The 18606-nt window shown below is 38.9% G+C and overlaps 1 protein-coding gene across 2 annotated transcripts in view; it reads right to left on the bottom strand.

Moving 5' to 3' along the window:
* Positions 1–18606, bottom strand: part of PPIL2 (peptidylprolyl isomerase like 2) — a 67751-nt gene that overhangs the window by 23253 nt on the left and 25892 nt on the right. For both annotated transcript variants that reach the window (XR_014226941.1, XM_082293694.1), the window contains exons 9-14: positions 17956–18031; positions 17194–17354; positions 15570–15645; positions 14283–14389; positions 2472–2561; positions 1085–1118 (exon numbers count right to left, since the gene is read on the bottom strand). Coding sequence is in view for 1 of the 2 variants with exons in the window: in XM_082293694.1 (XP_082149820.1) it covers positions 1085–1118; positions 2472–2561; positions 14283–14389; positions 15570–15645; positions 17194–17354; positions 17956–18031 (544 nt within the window). In the remaining variant the exon portion in view is untranslated. The remainder of the gene's footprint in view (positions 1–1084; positions 1119–2471; positions 2562–14282; positions 14390–15569; positions 15646–17193; positions 17355–17955; positions 18032–18606) is intronic.

Here is an 18606-nt window from a genome sequence, read left to right as displayed (position 1 = left end):
ACAGGAATGACACCAGCAAGTTAATTTTCATTCCACAGCAGGATCTGAACTCCACCCGGCAAGGGTGAGAGGTGTCTGAGTCAACCCATTAAATCACTCCTGTCTCCTGACACCTCTTTAATTTCTCATTTCAAAAGATGTTCCTAATTATGTCTTTTGGGATTTGAACCAAAACTTTCCTTATAAAAAAATCAAATTGCATTTGACAGTCCAAGCATAGATGGTAACAATTCTTGTTAATGGTTTTTGCCATCGAAGCACTGAGCCTTCAACTAGTCTCAAATCCTGCAACTGTTGATTATCACATACACTACAAGAAAAGCTGTTGAGCAACTCACACTAACATTATTTACAAAGCAAATAGAGCTAAAGTATTTAAGCAGGTGAGGAGCTGGGTATGCTGGTGACAGCCTCAAGTGGGCAGATACAAGGTGCAAGTGGAAAATGAGCAAATTTACAGCAGTGACCAGAGGTATTACATGACACATCTCCTGTGGTGGGCAATGCTCTGACACCCTTCAACTGCTCTGCCTCCTGACCATTCCTGATATGACTGTTACCAGATCTCCAACTAAGGGAGAAAGAACAGGTGGAAGAATTTTGTAACAGGGATCCCTAAAAGTCAGAAAAAGAGCAGCATGGGCTTTATAAGGCAACTAGCTGGGAGAACAGATGGTGTCTGGCCAATCACCAATTCCAAGGCAGGTCTCGAGTATTTCATTAACACTGAATTTGAAAGCAACTTTGCATGAATGTGTTTCTTCCTTTGTTTTTTGCCCTGGAAGATCAGCTGTAAAACCATTACAGTTTTCATTTATTTATTTTCTGAAAGAATAAGGAAGCAAGAACTGCAAGACTTCTGCATGGAAGAGTGCCCAAGCTTTAGACTGAGAATATACAGATGAAATTTTGAACATAGTCAACATGCTCATAAAAATATATTAATGAAACCTTCGTTTTAAAGTAAACACAATGTACCACATATCATAATTTAGAGAATTTTAAATTAAAATTGTCTGGAAGTAAATCTAGCAACCGAGCCCATGAAGTGAGAACAGTTTACTTGACTCAAACTTAACCTCACCTGTTCCTGTTCCAGTCGGATCACCTCCTTGGATCTGCAGAATTAAAATGAAATCGATTTTACATATGTGTCTGTGTGAAAGACATCAAATACAAACCATAAAAGCCAATTCTGCTCAATTTTCTGCCTTCTATACTGTGTCATGTTGACAAGTCAGCAACAAGGAAACCATTACTACTTATTTGGAGCTGCCTTTATCAGCTGGTTGTCATCCCCGGCATTGCTTATCCATAAGCAGAATGGCAGTTTTATAAAAATAATAGGTCTTTTATGGGTAAATAGGGAAAATAACCAGTCTCAAATGAGTTAACCAGATCATCCTTTTTATTATGTGCTGAATCAGAACCTGCTTTTAAACTGAGGATGCACTGCTTTTGGAACTGAAAAGGCTTTACGTTTTGCTACCAACCCTCCACAAGATGGGAAGGCAAGAAAAGAGGGAATATGGAATATTTTTTGTATCTGAATCTGTATCCCACTCACTATCTTCAGTAGGAAAAATCCTCATGTGAAACCAATATTTCAGTAACAAAATTAATTACCTGTATTAATCGCTGTACATGCAGGACCTACAGAAATAATATTCAATACTCTAATGCCAGTGGAGGGAGAGTGACACAACCAGTTTCAAAGAAATAGCACAGAAGGACAATTTTAGTTGTGAATTTAACTATGAACTGAGATATACAGGGCTGTCAAAAGAAAGAAAGGTTTTTGTAGGATGACAGGATGGAATGTAACATCCAGTGATGTTCTCTGTGAGATGTGCTCTGTCTTCAGGATCAGGTTGTTAATTCTTCTGAAAGGAAGTTACAGAGCAGCTACAATATCCTAAGCTGCCTGGACTGTAACTCTGTAAATAAAGATCTTTGACTACCAAAGACACATTCAGGAACACAAGGTGCTCTTTAACTCCTTCACAAGAAAGCCTGGGCACCCAGTGCTGGAGCACACTAGGAAAGGAAATAGAAATTCAGATGCTTGCTTAAGTTTCATCTGAATGGGATTTCAACAGGCCACAGAATTACTTATCCAAATTAGCATTTCCCTCTCTCTCCTTCTGTTTATTAACCACCCACCCACATCTTGGGGAAGATAACAAGAGCCAAGGCAATGACTCTTCAAGGCTTTGTCTGGAACACCAGCAAATGCAGTGCTGAATGCAGTGATGTTCTGAGTGACAACATTAGTCAGAGACAATTGTTAGTAAGACCAGTAAGGACACATGGCATAGGTTATGACAACCCTAATTCTGAAGGTATATTTAATATACATCTAGTGCAAGTTGTCATGCATGGAAAAACCTAAACCTGAGGTAAATTAAATGTATCTGATATTTTGAGTACATCAGATATTGTGCATTACACAGGAGTTTTTTAACACTCACCACAAAATTCCGAATTGATCGGTGAAAAATTGTTCCATCATAATAGTTCTTCTTGCACAATTTGATAAAGTTTTCACATGTTCGGGGTGTCTGAAAGACAACAGGAAGTTTTAATTAAGCACAACCTTTCAACAATCATGACAGTGGTTGCAAGAATCACTTTTCATTTGTGCCTTCCAAAGAAACAAACATGCAGGACTCAAGGAGGACGGAGGCTCTGTCTACAGAAAACAGCCTGTAATATATGTTCTTTTAAGGTACACTAGAGAGACACACACTGTGTTAAATAAATTAAACTCAGATGTTCCAATTAGCACAAAGAAATGTTGAACATTAGCTCAGGTAACGGGAGTTCCCAGCTGACATCATGATGGTGAACACAGGTAAGCTCAAAGACTTGCAAGTAACTTAGTTCCAGCAGTGCATCACAATCCTGTTCCAAACGGGTTTCTAGCACTGAAAAATGTTAATTTACAGAGTGAGAAAAAACCTGACTTCTCTGCTCCACTATTTCAAAGTAAGCACATTGAAGTCAACTGGAAGAGAAGCATTCAGTCCTCTTCACCACTTGGAAGTAACAATGGGACTGACCCAAGTCACTGGAACACAGGAAAAATAAAAAAAACCAAATCATTTTCAAAACTCTAAATAAAAAAAAAAGATATATAAATAGACTGCCAACTTCTAATTCACTTTTACAGTGCAAATTAAAGTTATTTAGTGAATTTATGAGCCATGATATTCAAACAGTACCTTCTGAAAAACTTTACTGTCCACCTAATCATCCTTCCACTGTAATTGTATGGATTTTCTTCCCTGCAATACTAAAATACCTTCAGACATACAAACACAAGTCCAGAAACAGCCTGTTTTCTATACTTGGACATGTTTTCCAGCCCCACTGTGGATTATGTGCATAAATCTATTCCAGTTTTACAAAAGAATACATCTAACTGAGTTCTTACAGGCCTTAAAAATATCCTTATTGTTGTATGTGCTGGCAAGTAAAGCCCCAGTATGAGCTGCAATGGCTGTAAGTGAAGACACACAAGACTGTTTTTGTGAAAGGCACTGATTCACTTTGCATTGGTGTGACATCACTCTTGGTCTGGGAGCTGCTGAGAAACAGAGACTGAGCCATGCAACCTGATGTGACTTAAAAGCAAAAAATCCAAGGCCAGCCTGATTATAATAATTTAAGGATGAAATAATCTCTATGTCTTGAAAAGCCAGTCCATACAAGTATTCATGTCGAACCCGACAGAACTTCAGTTTCTGTATTTTCTCATCTGAAACACAATCATTCTCATCCCTCTTTATTTACACTGAAATGTCTCTTAATTTTCCAAACAAACTGTACCCATCATTACAAATTCTCTATATTGATTCCTTCTTAATTACTCTACTCAGATGACAGTTGTCAGCTGGGCCATAAGTGAAAAAATTAGCAAATTCTAATCTTACACCAGCCATTATTTCAGATTTCCTACAGAATTCATTACTGAGCTAAATGGTAGTGGTACCATAATGGCTTTATGGTAGAATGTCACCAAGACACGTATTTTGGTGGCATCCTGAGGGCAACTCATAAATAACTATATTCCATTAAAATTGTATCAAGTAACAGGAGGTTTTCCTACTTCTTCAATGTTTATAGTCAATGTGAATTCTTTTCCTTTGAATTCAACATACATGCTTTAAAATAATCTTTGTACTTAACCTCTCTAGTAAAATTCAACTACTGAAGAATCACTTGTGCAGCACATGCTTCCTTTGTAAGACAATATCATAACATCCTTGATCCTAGTGTTTTGCTATTAGTTATTACTTGTGAAAAATGTCAGTAAGGATAAAAATAAGTTAAAAAAATTTCTTTATGAATCAGAAATGGAATCAGCAGCTTTTAGCCTAAGGCACTTTATCTCATGAGAGCCAAGCACTCTTTGGAGAGAGAGACATAGTTAATAAGTTCTCGAGGGGGAATATAGCAACATGTAATTATTTTTTTACAAAAAATGAAACCAGGCAAAAGACTGAGTCCCCTAGGAATAGACACCAAACCATTTTAAATTTGCACAAAGTTGATAACCCAATACAGATTTCCTATTTATTTTCAAAACATGATTATAAAATATACATCAAAAAACCTGGCTCTGGTAATGTATTTTTTATGCAAGACCTGTGCTGACCCTTCTCTCTAAATGGATTTCTAGCTATTATACCCTTTCCCAGAAATAAGCTTTTCAAATGCAACTTCAGAAATATTCAGTATACATGCAATAATCATTCCACTGCAAGGTTTTCTTTAAATAATTGCCACCAAATTGGTTCCCATGGTCACCTCATGCATCACAGAGATACATTTGGCAGGTAAACAGTTCCTTAGCAACATTACCACTACCTTTTACAGTGCTTTTTAGTAGACACAAATAAGAAGATTTGCATTTAATCAGTAATAAACCCCAGTTTCAGTCATGCAGTAGGTCTAGAATATCTGGCTCAGATTATCTGATTTATTCAAAGCAGTTAATGTTCTTGCCAAATCTAACACTGCCAAGCACATTTCAGGGATTTTTAAAAAGGAGCATTCTGTCCAAACCAGGAGAAAAAAGGCTTGAGGTTTATGGGGAAGGTGCAGATCCTCAGTAATGAAGTTGTGCTCTGCACTGACCATACAAACAAGGCCAGTCTTTGAAGTCTTTGTTCCAGCTACAAACACTGATGATAAACACACATACACAAACCTGACTTTGTTATTTGATGTAAGATCTTGTGGCAGATGTTAGACTCCCAGTCTCTGAATGCAAAGCTGTCTCCTTCTTCAGAAACTTCCTGCACACCACTTGCCTCATACCATTTCTGAAGGAGGAGGGGATGGTCAAGGCACCTGGAAATGCAGGAGGTAACGCCGGTTTCTTGTTGTCTCACCACTGACTCTGTGCTTCAGGCTCTCTGTTTAGTTCTGGCTGGTTTTGTCTTAAACTGGCCTCAACAGCAACAGCTAACTTTTCCCTCTTTATCCCTTTTACATTAAGCAGAAATGACTTAAATTATTTTATTCTGCTGACTATGACTTAGACCTATATGCAAGGAAGTTGAGGGAAAAATGCCACCGTGTTAACCTGATCTGAAACCCACCAACAGAAAACATTGCTTTAAACCTACTGCAATATCTTCTCAGAATGATGCAGTGATAGTCCTAAAAAGGAAAATTTTAAAATTGTGGAAGGTTTCTGACTAAAGAGTGTGGCAGGACAGCCCTGAGAAATCCTCCTTTTCTTAGGTCAAGTTGGGACCATGTAAGTGAATGCAGTGTCTCTATGATGTCCTTCAGCTTAAAGACACTTCTCTTTCCAAATGACAAATCGTAAGAAAAAAATCTTATTTATACCAAAATGAGTCACCTGCTCCAACTGTGCACTCCCTATTTATTTTGTAGATGCCAGATAACTGTCTTTCAACTGCTGAAAATTCACACCCAAGACAAGCAGTAAAATTTTAATAAATGCTTTGAGACAGGAATCCAGAAGAGTACTTATCCCAGAAGATGCCACAAATGCTTTGCTTGGCTCACAGATATATATATTTAATGGGGCCACAGCCCAATGGTTTTCTAAGTAGGTTTAAGTCTCCATTTAGCTAACACACTTAGTAGGTAACTCTGCATGGAAACACCAGCACTCTACCAGTTACTATGCCCAGACAAATTTCAGAGTTAAAGAGATTGCTACAAAGAATGACCCTGCAAAAATAGCAGTGACAGAAGACTGTGAAATCACAATACTGGGTGAACACTGAAGAAAGGAATATACAATTTAGAAAACCAAAGCAAAACAGAAAAAAACCCCTAACTGCTTACTACAAACTTCTAGGATAAATGCAGCTTTTATCCGAGCCAATTTCAGTTTCCATTTTGCCAGCAAGGGTGGCTCCAAGCCAGGTAAAATTCATCTCTCCTGCTTTATCCCGAGACCTGTAGGGTGGGACCAACCAGTCTGCAGCTGTCCTTTCTCATTAGTTACAATGGGTCATTACATTTGTAAAAGTTACCTTAACTCAGAATCTGTACTGGGCAGCGAAGAACCAAACAGGAGGAGATGAAAAACCTGCAGCACTCCTGTTGCCAAGGTGCAGGAGATGGGAAAAGAGGGGAGAGCTCCTGAGTTGTTGCCATGACTGCGAGGAAAAAGGCTTTACTATGTGAAGAGCTAATCATTTCAAAATGCTCCATCCCTTGAGGATGTGCATGAACCTTGAAGGGAAATTTCACACTAAGCATTCAGAACCTGTCATTTGCACATCTGTATAATTTTCTTGTGCTAATTCCACTTCCCTTTTATTTCTTTTTTTCTCTCTAAATTGGATGAACTGTAGTAGTGGGACTAAACTACAGAGCCTTGCTATATGCTCATTAACCCTATGTTTCAAAGCAGGAAATAATGAAAAGCTCATTCCTCTCAAATTAAAATTGCATTCTACAGCCTTTATCTTATCACACAAATGCCAGAATCCTGCTACTAAGAGGCATGAACAAGTGATGGAAATTTCTAAAGCTTCAAACAAAGCCTTCCATTTTCCTAACATAGATCTCCTTTAAAATGCAAGGTGGATTTTGTTTTGCTTTAATCCATTTACGTACTTTCACATAGAACATTTTCAATCTTGTAATTGTTCATTCAGCGTGAGCCCATGAAGAGGTGATTTGGTAAGGTTTAAACTCAGTTTCCCCCAACCTTTCAATCTGTAGTACTCAGCCCACCCATCACACAGACGAGAACTCAGCAATAAAAGCTTGGCTTTATTTGGGGCTTAGTCAGAGCTAACTGTAATGGTACAATTTCAGGAGTCACCATCTATCAGGTGCAAGTGTCTGTTCCCTCCTCCAAGCCATGGAAAGAAACTGGACATATAAATGTTTCAGTGTCCAACACTGTTCTGGAAGGCCAGTTAAACTACCCCATTTCACTTTGCACCAATGAACTATGAGCACATTCCATTTGTTTCACAGCAAGAGGGACAAGAAAACCCCAAACTCCACAAAGCCCACTGCAAGAGCATAGGAAGAATTTCACTGTGGGAAGCCCATGACATTTCCTAGAGAAGAAACGTTTACTCCAGACCTAAACACCACTCCTTGCCAGCTCCACTTTCCTGCTAACAGCTCCCCAGTGTGCGAGAGGGACTGAGCCAGTGACAGGTGATGGTGGCAAACAACAGCTGCCTATGGTGGTTCAGTTCAAGAAAGCCACAGTTCATCTAAGGCACACAATTCTCAGTCTGGTTATACCACGAGCAAACGCGTTCGGGCAATTTGTGATCTGTGATCAGAAGAGCACAGTTCCAGAGAATGAGCACTGGGAAACATGAAAGCATTGGGGCACTGTGGGGTAAAACACTCAGCCAGACTCCTACTGATAATAAAAAAGAATCAGAACAAGCTAACTATGCCTTGGGTAATAGATTGTTGACTTGATAGTAAATATTTGCCTATTTTGCTACCTCAAAGCCTCCAAGTTCGCTTAGAACAAAGAGCAGAATTAATGCATTCTCATTACGCAGAAACTCACTGTAATTTAATCAGCTATTTAGCAAAGACTTCAGCAGATAGCTAAATTTCACTTTAAAAAGGCATCTAATTCCACAATACTGACGTTCATGATGCTACTGAAAACTTTTTTGAAGTCTAAGCAAGATGCTCAGCTTAGACAAGATGCCAGTAAAAAGATGACACACTTCAGTTTTACTTCTCACATTTTTGCAAACACAGGAACAATCAATCAGTTTAGCTGAGCACAACTCAAATTAAACAAGGCATCTAGTTCACTCATCTAATTTGTCAATGTTAACTACTAGTTCTCCAGAGGCAGAGTCAGCCACAGTTACTACTTTTCCTCTAACTTGTATTTACATTTACTGCAGTGGTAGAAAAGAAAACAATCCTCTCCCCACCCCACTGACCCATCCATATTTGTCGACACCCAAGGGTTAAGGAGCTTGTCAGAGAGCACAGTGCAGGGCTGGGTGCTGATAAGGATGGACTGGTAAGCAGGACAGCACAAGTAGGTACAGTCTAAATGAGGATGCACTCAAGCAACCTCCAGCAGCTTAAAACTTGGAGTAATGCAGATCCCATGGCAGCTCCCTGGCACTTCATCAATCTGCAACTGCCTGCACATAAATTCCACCTTTTCAGAAGATGTAACTTGTAACAACTTCCACACTAGACAGAGAAGCTCTCGTAGCTGTCAACCTCCCAAGGTTACCGCACTCTCATCAGAGCAGCCAAGGTACAAACAAGAAACACGTCAGAGAAAGATGAAGACCAGCAGCTGTGTAACTCCAAACCATCCACCTCATGCTCGGGGTTTGGGATCACTAAGTGGCAGACACAGCTGGTATGGGATGTCTGCACCTCATGTCTGCACCTCATATCTGCAAATGTCAAAAATCAAGGGGCATGATCCAATAACAATCAATTCCCTTCCCAGAACCAGCTCGCCAGGGCAGCTGGGGAGGCAGAAAGGGTCCAAATGTGCAAAATGCCTTTCCACCAATTACTCCGTGCCAAAGGCTGCCAGGAAAAGACACAGACAGCCTGGGGCAGCAGGGACAGGTTCATGGGGAGGTGGCTCAGCATGTAAAGCTGCGGGAATAAGGAGGAAGGTGGGACATTCAAAAGGATGATGTTTGTCTTCCCAAGTAAACATTATGGTGATGGAGCCCAGCTTTCCTGGGGATGGCTGGACACCAGCCTGCCCTTGGGAAATGGTGAATTAATTCCTTATTTTGCTCTGCTTGTGTGTGCAGCTTTTGCTTTACTTGTTAAACTGCCATTACCTCAGCCCACAAGTTTTCCCCTTTTCTGATCCTCTCCCCCATCCCACTGGTTGGGGAGTGAGTGGCTGTGTGAGGCTTAGTTGCTGACTGGAGTTAAACCAGGATAGAGTGTTATGCCCCCAAAGTTAAAACTATTAAAATATCAGCTTCCAATCACTTAGAACAACCTAGAAGTTGACCTGTTCATCAAGATGGCTGCACAGAGCCATCCTCCTCTCAGCCCCAAAGAGCAATAGATCTGCCTGCTATTGTACCACTTTGACGAAAAAGCACACCAAGAAGTAACAACATCCTCTCTAACAATTTTTATCCAGCTCTTCTTCTACTGGAAGATCACAGCTTTGTTCTTAGCTTCTGCTGACAAGAACTCTCAAAGTTGAGAGTTGCAGCTCTTCCCATAATTGCCTATTTTAGTGAAAAAATATTAAATAAGCCATTACAACCATGCCAAGACCACTGTATTTCATCCCTCTGATCCTATTATCGAGTGAACAGATACTGGTGAAACATCAGCCAGTTATTTCCCAGACAGTGCCATTATCATGTTGACAGAAAGCAACTAGAATGGAGGTTTAAATCAGAAAGAAAATGAGAGATTCGGGAAGACTGGAGAACCTCATCATGCCAGGAGGTCAAAGGATTTTTTCAGCAACTCACTTCTTTGGCACTGGAAATGGATAAGAAGTTTACAGGATTCTGATCTTCAGAACAGTCCCTCACACAAAAGGAGAGATGATTTCAAAGACCAGGGGCTGGATTACACATTTATAGATCACAGGCATATTTAACAGGTCAGAAGGCCTAAAAAGATTAAAACATCAATGTTTGTAGAGTAACAGCTTCTTTGGAAAGCTATGCCAAGACATCTTTATTAAGCAGAGTTTGCCAGGCCCTAAAACATCAAAAAGCATTTGTGGAGTGTCAGATGGAGCTTTGAAATCCATCTCACATTCTTCTTTGTTTTGCCATCTTGCCCTTAAACCTTAAAGTATTAAACCTGAGGGAGACAAGTGGATTTATAAAACCTGCCATGGCAGCTACAGGTAAGTATTTGATTACAGCTCTTGGCATGTGCTGAATCACCAGATCATCACCCCAGTGACCACTTGTATGCAGAGGACCCACGCAGTAGAGAAGGGAGATAGAACATCAAACCACGTGTTCATCATTTTGACAGGATCTTTGGGAGCATTATATTTACATATTTATTCATATGTAGATATATATTTTTTAAAATGGTTGCTCCACCACCTACAAGGTATAACTCCATCACTATAGTGACTAATACAGTAGAATACACATGGATAATATGCAGCTGTTCCCAGCAACACCCTGATTAAAGCAGCTAAAAGAACTCGAGGAGACTACAAAAATCACAGTAAATAAAATACAAGAAATTATATTAATTGCCTTTCATCAGTTATTTCTTCAGAATTTACGTGTTTGACATGCATAAGACTAAAACTGAAAGAATAACACTTGTTGGATGTTGTTACATCTTCTGTAGTTTCCAGAATTACTTCTGGCAAGTAGAATTTTTGTAAATTTTTATCCAATTAGTATATACAACAAATGTTGCTTATGCACAGCTGATCTCAGCTTCCTGGAAAACATCCCTACCAATGGCCATCTGATTAGTTCCCATTAGGAGGAACATACTGTATCTGAATAGGAGGATTGGAAGAAAAACAAATGACCAAAAAAAAGCAGTAGGCACATTGCAATGATCCCAAGAGAGAAGGGTACTGTACCTTTGCTCATCTGAGGCACAAATTCAAAAGGGTGGGAAAAAATCCAGCTTATCTTCCAAAGTCTTTTTATTGCCTTTTTTCAGGTCAGTGATTTAAACCACACATCATCCTTCTGGAACCTAAGTGAAGTTTCTGGTGCTCTGAACAAGTGATTTCAAACACTGAAAATATCTGGATTCTAGTCCTATTTCATGCTCTTTCTGAATCCTGTCACAAAGTAACTGATGACTTCAATCACACTGCAACACTGATTTCCTGCTCTGGATCAATACAAAACATTTCTTGATTAGGTTTTTGGTGCTAGGATGAACTTCATCACTATCAATCTTATTGACTGGCACCTTAAAGTACTAGTATATGAAGAACACTATATTTATTTTTAAACAAAGGTTTCCACATGTACATATATACTGAGCTACAGACAATTTATACTGCCAAACAGCTCACAAAAAATGGGAAAGAAAGGAGACAACAGAGCTGTGAAGGGACAGGGAATGAGCACCCAAGGAGAGTATTGAAGGCAACAGATACTGGGCAGATTTAAGAAGCAGTGCAGAGTGTTGACAGCAGAACTGCAAGAATATTTTGCTTAAACACAGACAAGAGGCATGAAAATCCAACTGAAAATTCAGTACACACACCATTTAAGATAGCGAGTATGTCACTTGCTGCTCTCTATTTTAGTGAAGAGACTTCACCTCAAAGCATGTATTGAAATCTAAACATAAGACTATTTTGAAATGTAATTTAAATGTTGCAAGTCCTACCTCTGGACACAGGTATTTATCTGTCATATTTATACAGCAACATCATCCTCAAGCTTCCTTAAGCATTTCACAATCATATACTTCCAGTACTGGGAAAATATGATCACTGCCAGGGTGGCTTCCATAACAACCAGAGCACAGGATATCCCTGAGCAATTAAAAAAAACCCCTGTGCACTTTGAGTGAGCATTATGGTACAGTCCTGTTCCCCCTGACGGCATTCAAGGACCTTACCCACATTCTACGCTTTGACAGGAAAACCAAATTCTGTACATAAACCACTTCCAATTAGCTCCTAGGACTGGTCCAGCCTGTGCACTGGATAAGGCAGAAAAGTTGATAAAAACTTGGCATATGATTAATTAAGACTATTGCCATGCATATTCACAAGCAGGGTGAACTAGAAGTGTTTAACAATGTTTAAATTTTGGCACTTCCCCAATTTCTTTGTTTTTCAGTCTCATTGTAGCTGATCTGTATATATGTTTGTGACCTCTGTATGTGCTATATGTTTGTAAGATGTTTGCTCTGTCTGCACTGAGCTAACCTCAGTGTGATTCAGGAAAACCAAAGTTAGAAAGCACAAACTCCTTATTTAGTAAAGGGAGAAAAACAAGTGCCTCCCAGAAAGAACTGATTTCAAAGACCTAGGATGATGACCGAAGGTGGATGTTGTGAACACCTCCCTAAAGCAGCAAGTTTTTCCTATTTATTCTAAATATATATCTTTTTCCCCTCTGTAGTGCCAAAGGTCTGCTTAATTCACACAGATTTAATTGACACAAAGGAACAGATGGCTGGAGGCCAGTGTTTGAGAATGTCTGGTTGTGTAAAACAGCATGCACTTCCAGTGTGTACATGAAGAAGCTTTTTGTGTGAAAGGTAGATAAATAGGAATTCATCTGGAAAAAAAGGAAACACAATGGATATCATACAGGAAGTTTATAATGAGCAATTGAGGCTGGGTCCTGAGGACTGAGTGACACTGGTCACACATGTGGCCAAAAAGCCCACGCTGATAAGAATAGCTGCAGTCAGCCTGCTTTAGCCAGGAGCCAGTTTGAGAACATATGGCAAAACAAATGATTCAATGCAATCTGCTCGTTCTGTCGCTTCCCCTAAATATTGCTGTACTAACATCCTCTGCTTTTTGCCTTATTACAGTGTTACTATTTAAGAGCACGGAAAACACCTGTAGGGATGACAGAGACCTACAGAATTACTAACATGATATGCTGCTGTGGAGATTCTCTTGCTGTTTGCATAGATCAGCTTGAGATGTTTACACTTATCTTGCTTCTTACTCATGTGAGAGAAGGGAACAGAAGGAAAAGCCAGAAGGCTTATGCAGTTTGCTCCTTTTTCTTTCTTGCACACAACAATGAATGCATTCTCCCAGTACATCTGGATTTCACACCAGGCACCCCAGCTCCTACCCAGCATCACTGCCCTTAAACTTTGTGAGGCTCACAAGAAACAGAAGTTTTACCATTTAAACCCCTATTCACATCCTTCAACTTTTTAAAATATCAACTTTCAGGCCTATAATATCCCGAGACAAAAATCTCAGTAAACAATCGAAGGTTTGAAAACGTTTTTCCTTTTATAGAAGTGGCTGTACAAATAAATAAGCAAACACACTACCCAAGCAGTGATGTCTGAGACATCACTGTCACCACAACTCATTCATCTATCAGAAGTCTTGCCATGTTTATTATTTTAAGAGCCACTGAGTTCCCCCAGAATCAGACTGTATATACTATAAAAAACTCCGGTCTGTTGTTTTTTAAAATGAACTTCTCTTAATGGCAAAGGGAAGGTGTTTGAAAACTTGAACTTTTAAGAACTGGGACAACAGGAAGTAAAAACATATTCTAAGGTTTTCATTTAGGTTTGTTCTATAAAGCTTAGGCTTTAGAAGTAAATTTAAATATTTCTGAGGATCTTAACTACATGGATGCAGACTGACAGACTGCTCTTGGTTTCAGTGAGGTTCTGTCAATAAGCTGCTGTGTAACCTTGGATTACTCCCTCCTCACTGTCTCACTGTGCTCTGCCTTCTCTTTTCTCTCTTCCTTCCTTGTCATTGTTTGGGTCATTAATCCTGACCCTTTGAAGCTCTAAACATGTACTTTGGCATATTGTAGGTAGTCCACTAAAATGATGGGACTACTTACAGAGAACACTTACACATATAAAGATATATAGTTAATTCATTTATATATATATATATATATATATATATATAAATTTTTATATATAGTATTATAAATAAAATTAAATAGAGGTTTAACAACATAGTTTTGTGTATATATGAAAATACACCAAAAGAACTAGAAGCTAGTTATCTATCTGTATCTACTGCAACTACACATTATTCCTTTCTTTGGACATTTCCACTGTCAGCTCCAATTCTGGTGGTTATCTACAGAGATTCATAGTATGGGGCACAGTACCATATCACAGTGCAGCTCCAAGTTTAGGTCTCCTTTATTAGTGTGAAGTCGCACATATCCCTTCTTCTTCACATACTGGTATCTCACAACATCTTCTTCAATAGCAGCTATATCAAAGCAAAAGACAGTAATTAGCTCTCTGTAAGCTTACTCATTGATCTTTAGAAATCATCAGTAAACAACTCATAGATTCTACTGTCTGACCCCTTCTCCTGGCGTACTGGGTCTTGAGGGATCCTACTCTGCAATTCATCTATGATATCCTCGCATTAATCTCTGTGCAAAACACTTTCCATTATAGTAAACCACCAACTCTTTGAGAACCAACCAAATAATCTATATTTTAAATCCCAGAAGCATTCAGTATTACAAACTATAATTTTCAAGCAACATCTATCAACCACAAACTTTGAAATCAAATTGCTTCTTGTGCTGGAAGCCAAGCAGGTAATCATCAGTCAACCACAAACTGCTGACATACAGAGACCTACCCAGTTCTGAAAACAACTGAAGCTGTTACTGGAGACATTACTGGTAAGTCAAACCAAAGGATCAATCTATGGTGTTTCCATTCCCATTTTGTCAAAATGTCCAGTTAGACAGATATTTTCTATACTCAGCCACCTGCAGATCACTGTAACTTACCAAGTAAAGGAACTGAATTTGGTAAACGCAGTTTTAGCAATGCGTTCAATCTTTGATTAAGTATATGACATCTAAATTTTAGTGCCCAATTTTGCCAACTGGAAATACTAATGACTCAGTTATTTAACCAATATCCAAACTAAGTAAATCTTATACATTTGTGATTAGGCTGGAGAATAAAAGGAAAACTTTATTGCATTAAAATGCATTTTTGTGTAACCTTGAAAAGCAGTAAACTAAAAGTTACCACCACAAAATTTGCTGTTGTTCTAACCAATACCAGGGTAGGCCAAAAAGGTGGGCAAGATTTTGTACGGTATTTGAGGAGAGATATTTCATTCCTAACTTAGAAAAGGGGATATGTCACTTTGTCATCCCTGGGCATAGAAATATCTCATTAATTTCCGTTCAAAAGAAGTACCTGTCATTCAAAGCCAAAGCTAGATCATAATTGCTCCATTATTTTCAGAATAAGCTCACTGGAAAGTAAGGATATATCTAGTCTGGGAACACATTTCCATGGCATCAGTACTGACCAATTACCAATGCATTCCTTCAGTCCTCATACATGTATGGGTGCTAAGGAGCACACTTTAAAACTGGGAAGTAAATAAACAGCTGGTAGGTAGGTAGTTCTGGTACCTGCTTCATGGGTAGTTTCAGGCACCATTGCAGTGGAGGTGAAGGAAGCACTTACAGCTCCAGTGGAATAGTGAGCCTGTTTGCAGAGGAAAAAGCAAGAGAAAAAGACATTAGATCTTAGAATTTGTCTACCAAAGATACTATACAAGCATTAGAAACAATGTCATCCTTCTGAAGGCAGACTTTCTGCTCTAGCTCCTACTGAAAGAAACAAATACCCAGCACAGTGATAATTCTCCATCTGTTGCCTAGATTTGCTCTGATGAAACTGTAGTAAAGGCTGCTCATGCACTGAGCCAAAGGGGCTTAGTGCTTCCACTACAGTTTAATATATCACTATGCAAAGATTCTATTATCAGAATTTATTTGTATGTCCATGGGTGGAGATAGGCAAGGAGTACTTCTGCCAAGACATCTGTAGAAGTCTCCAGTGCTGCTGAGTGAGTGGAAGGAAAATCCAGTGAACCACAGAGATGCTGTGGGGGAGAGCAAATCAGCCCCCTCCCACAGCCGGCCCTGCTGCATGTAAAGGCACCGTCCCCTGGTTCCCAAGGTCTATTTTGAGCTCTGTAATTCTGCAGATGGGAGATGTTAATGTCACACATGGATTTTGAAGTAAATTACAAAGAGCTAATAAACCCAGAGACAAGTTTAGCAGTTCCAGGGAAATGCCTGTAAGGAGTCCAGGCCAGGTCAGTGCTCATTCCATAAGGTTTCCCTGCATCCTAAGCAAGTTTACAGCTATGCCCATCCACGTCATAAGCTGACAATCCCAATTCCCCAACATGTGTAGAGCACATCCTTGCCTCTGCCCTCTTTTTTCTCCTCCTTACTAATTTTTTTTTTTTGTAACACTACAATGTCTCAAAAAAGGGGGCATTTGTGATCCTACTCCTTGGTCCCATGCATTCCCTAATCTGTCCCTAAGCCCTCTCATTAAAAGCTGTATGGTGCACTGCTATTAGTTTTCATGTAAGGGTAATCAAAGCCAGTAGGCACACACATTCCAGAATTATTAAAGGACAGAAGAATACTCTCTTGCCCATTTCAAACAGCCTTTGATGTAGGAAATCTAGATGCAGATGAATTGTTTCTCTTAACAACCATGAGCATGCACCTGGAAGAACATTCTTTAAAATATTCCACTAAACCCCTGCATTCCAGTGGAAAAAAAAATGGAGGAGCAGCTGTGGATGATTTATGTATTTGCCCACACTAGAAATTATTCACTTGCACTACCCTTACAGTGTGCTCTCTCTGCCAATAAATGCAGGAAGCAATGATAAACAAACTCAGAGTGAGAGATTACAACCTGGGAAAAAGGTTCTGCCAACACATACATAACCACATCATAAGGATTCTTCCTTCTTACTGTGCTCCACTTCTCAAATGTTTAGGTTGATTTGCAATGATTTAACAAATAGAAACTCACTGACATATACTATGCATGTCTAAGGAATCCTGATATGATTCTCATATTTTCATCTATGACAAATTTCTGTGTGAGAGAAAACAGAAGGAGCAGTGTTTGTTTATACTGCAATACGGCCTCTAAGAAGAAAAACAACTATTACCATTCTTGAAGAAGTCAACCAGTACCAAACTACAGATTGAGTCAACTTACTGCATTCAGCTTATCCACTTTCTTCTTTTCAGGAGCCTTCATAGTAGCTGCTAAAATATCATCGCCTTTGAATTCCTTATAAAGCTCCAGTAAAGTCTCTCGGGTCTCTGTATTTGTATTTTTCAAATAGTAAGATGGATCTAATTTTGCTTTTTCTTCATCTAGGTAAGACAAAGTTAAATCACTCAGAATTAAAAGAAACACTGTATTTTGTTCTCCTTCAGCTTATTACATATCTAATTACACATTTTTTTAAAATTCAACTTTTTTTTTTTAAATAAAAAGGTCTAGCAACTGTATTTATTCCTACAGACACAGTGACAAATAGCAATGCATAACACTAATGACAGTGTAACCCAAAATACAGCACAATAAATATATGATGTACAAGAAAAAAAAATCAAACCAACTATCATGAAAATTTATTTGAAACCACTAGAAATTATCTAAGTCCATTCAAGTCTTGTAAAATTTTTATAGAACAATAAAGACAAACTACAGTTGGGTACAATATAAACTTCTGTCCTTCATCTCCTCACTGAATGGCCAGGCCTGTGATGCAAAAATCCCTTACTTTGACCAGGTGAATAGAAAGAGATGCTTGCTTGCACAAGATTAAAAAAACCCCAAAATCAGATATGGGCATAATAAGCTAACCACTGAGAGATGTCCTTCCAGAAAACAGTCAATTCCATCACATCATCTTCAGATTTTGCATATTTGGGTTGGTGTTTTCTCAGCCTACCTTCAATTCATCCTTACCTGGATCAATTACTTTTATGTTGTTCTTAACATGAAAGAAGTTTGAGACATTGAACTTATCCAGGTTTGTTGGATCCTGAAAATAATTAAAAAACCTAGTATCAGAGACCATGGTAGGCACCTATTCCAAGCAACAGACTAGTCCAAAGGGCAGACACCACCATAATAAATAAACAAACAGGGAGAGACAGAATAACTTTCATACTCCCCAAACCACAGAAAGATGGAAAAAATATAAAGCAATCAACCCCAACCAACATCAGCAATGAGTCTGTTCACAGCAGACTCCTTAGGGATCTGGAATTCAGTTCCAAACATAATATTACACATATATCATCCACAGAAGTTACCACCAGAGCTCAGCTGAGTCTACCCTATCCTAGTGAGAAGCAAGAACAATGTAATTCCCTGGTTCTTTCCTTTGTTCTGAGCTTTGGTTTAAGATCTATGCAAATGCACATAAGCTATCTCCTGCTATTTATAACCCTGGGCCTGATTTGCACATGCTCTGTGAACTTTTGCAATGCATTTCAAAATACAAATAAAACCTCAGAGCAAGTCTCTGCAGTAAGAACTGTTTTGACAGTTGTTTTTTTCACTAGTGCGTACAGAACTATGTTTAAAAATAATGGAAAAAAATGCTATTATGAA

Source organism: Coloeus monedula, assembly GCF_965178545.1.
Source record: "Coloeus monedula genome assembly, chromosome: 18".
Lineage (NCBI taxonomy): Eukaryota > Metazoa > Chordata > Aves > Passeriformes > Corvidae > Coloeus > Coloeus monedula.
This window is presented reverse-complemented; position numbering and strand designations above follow the sequence as displayed.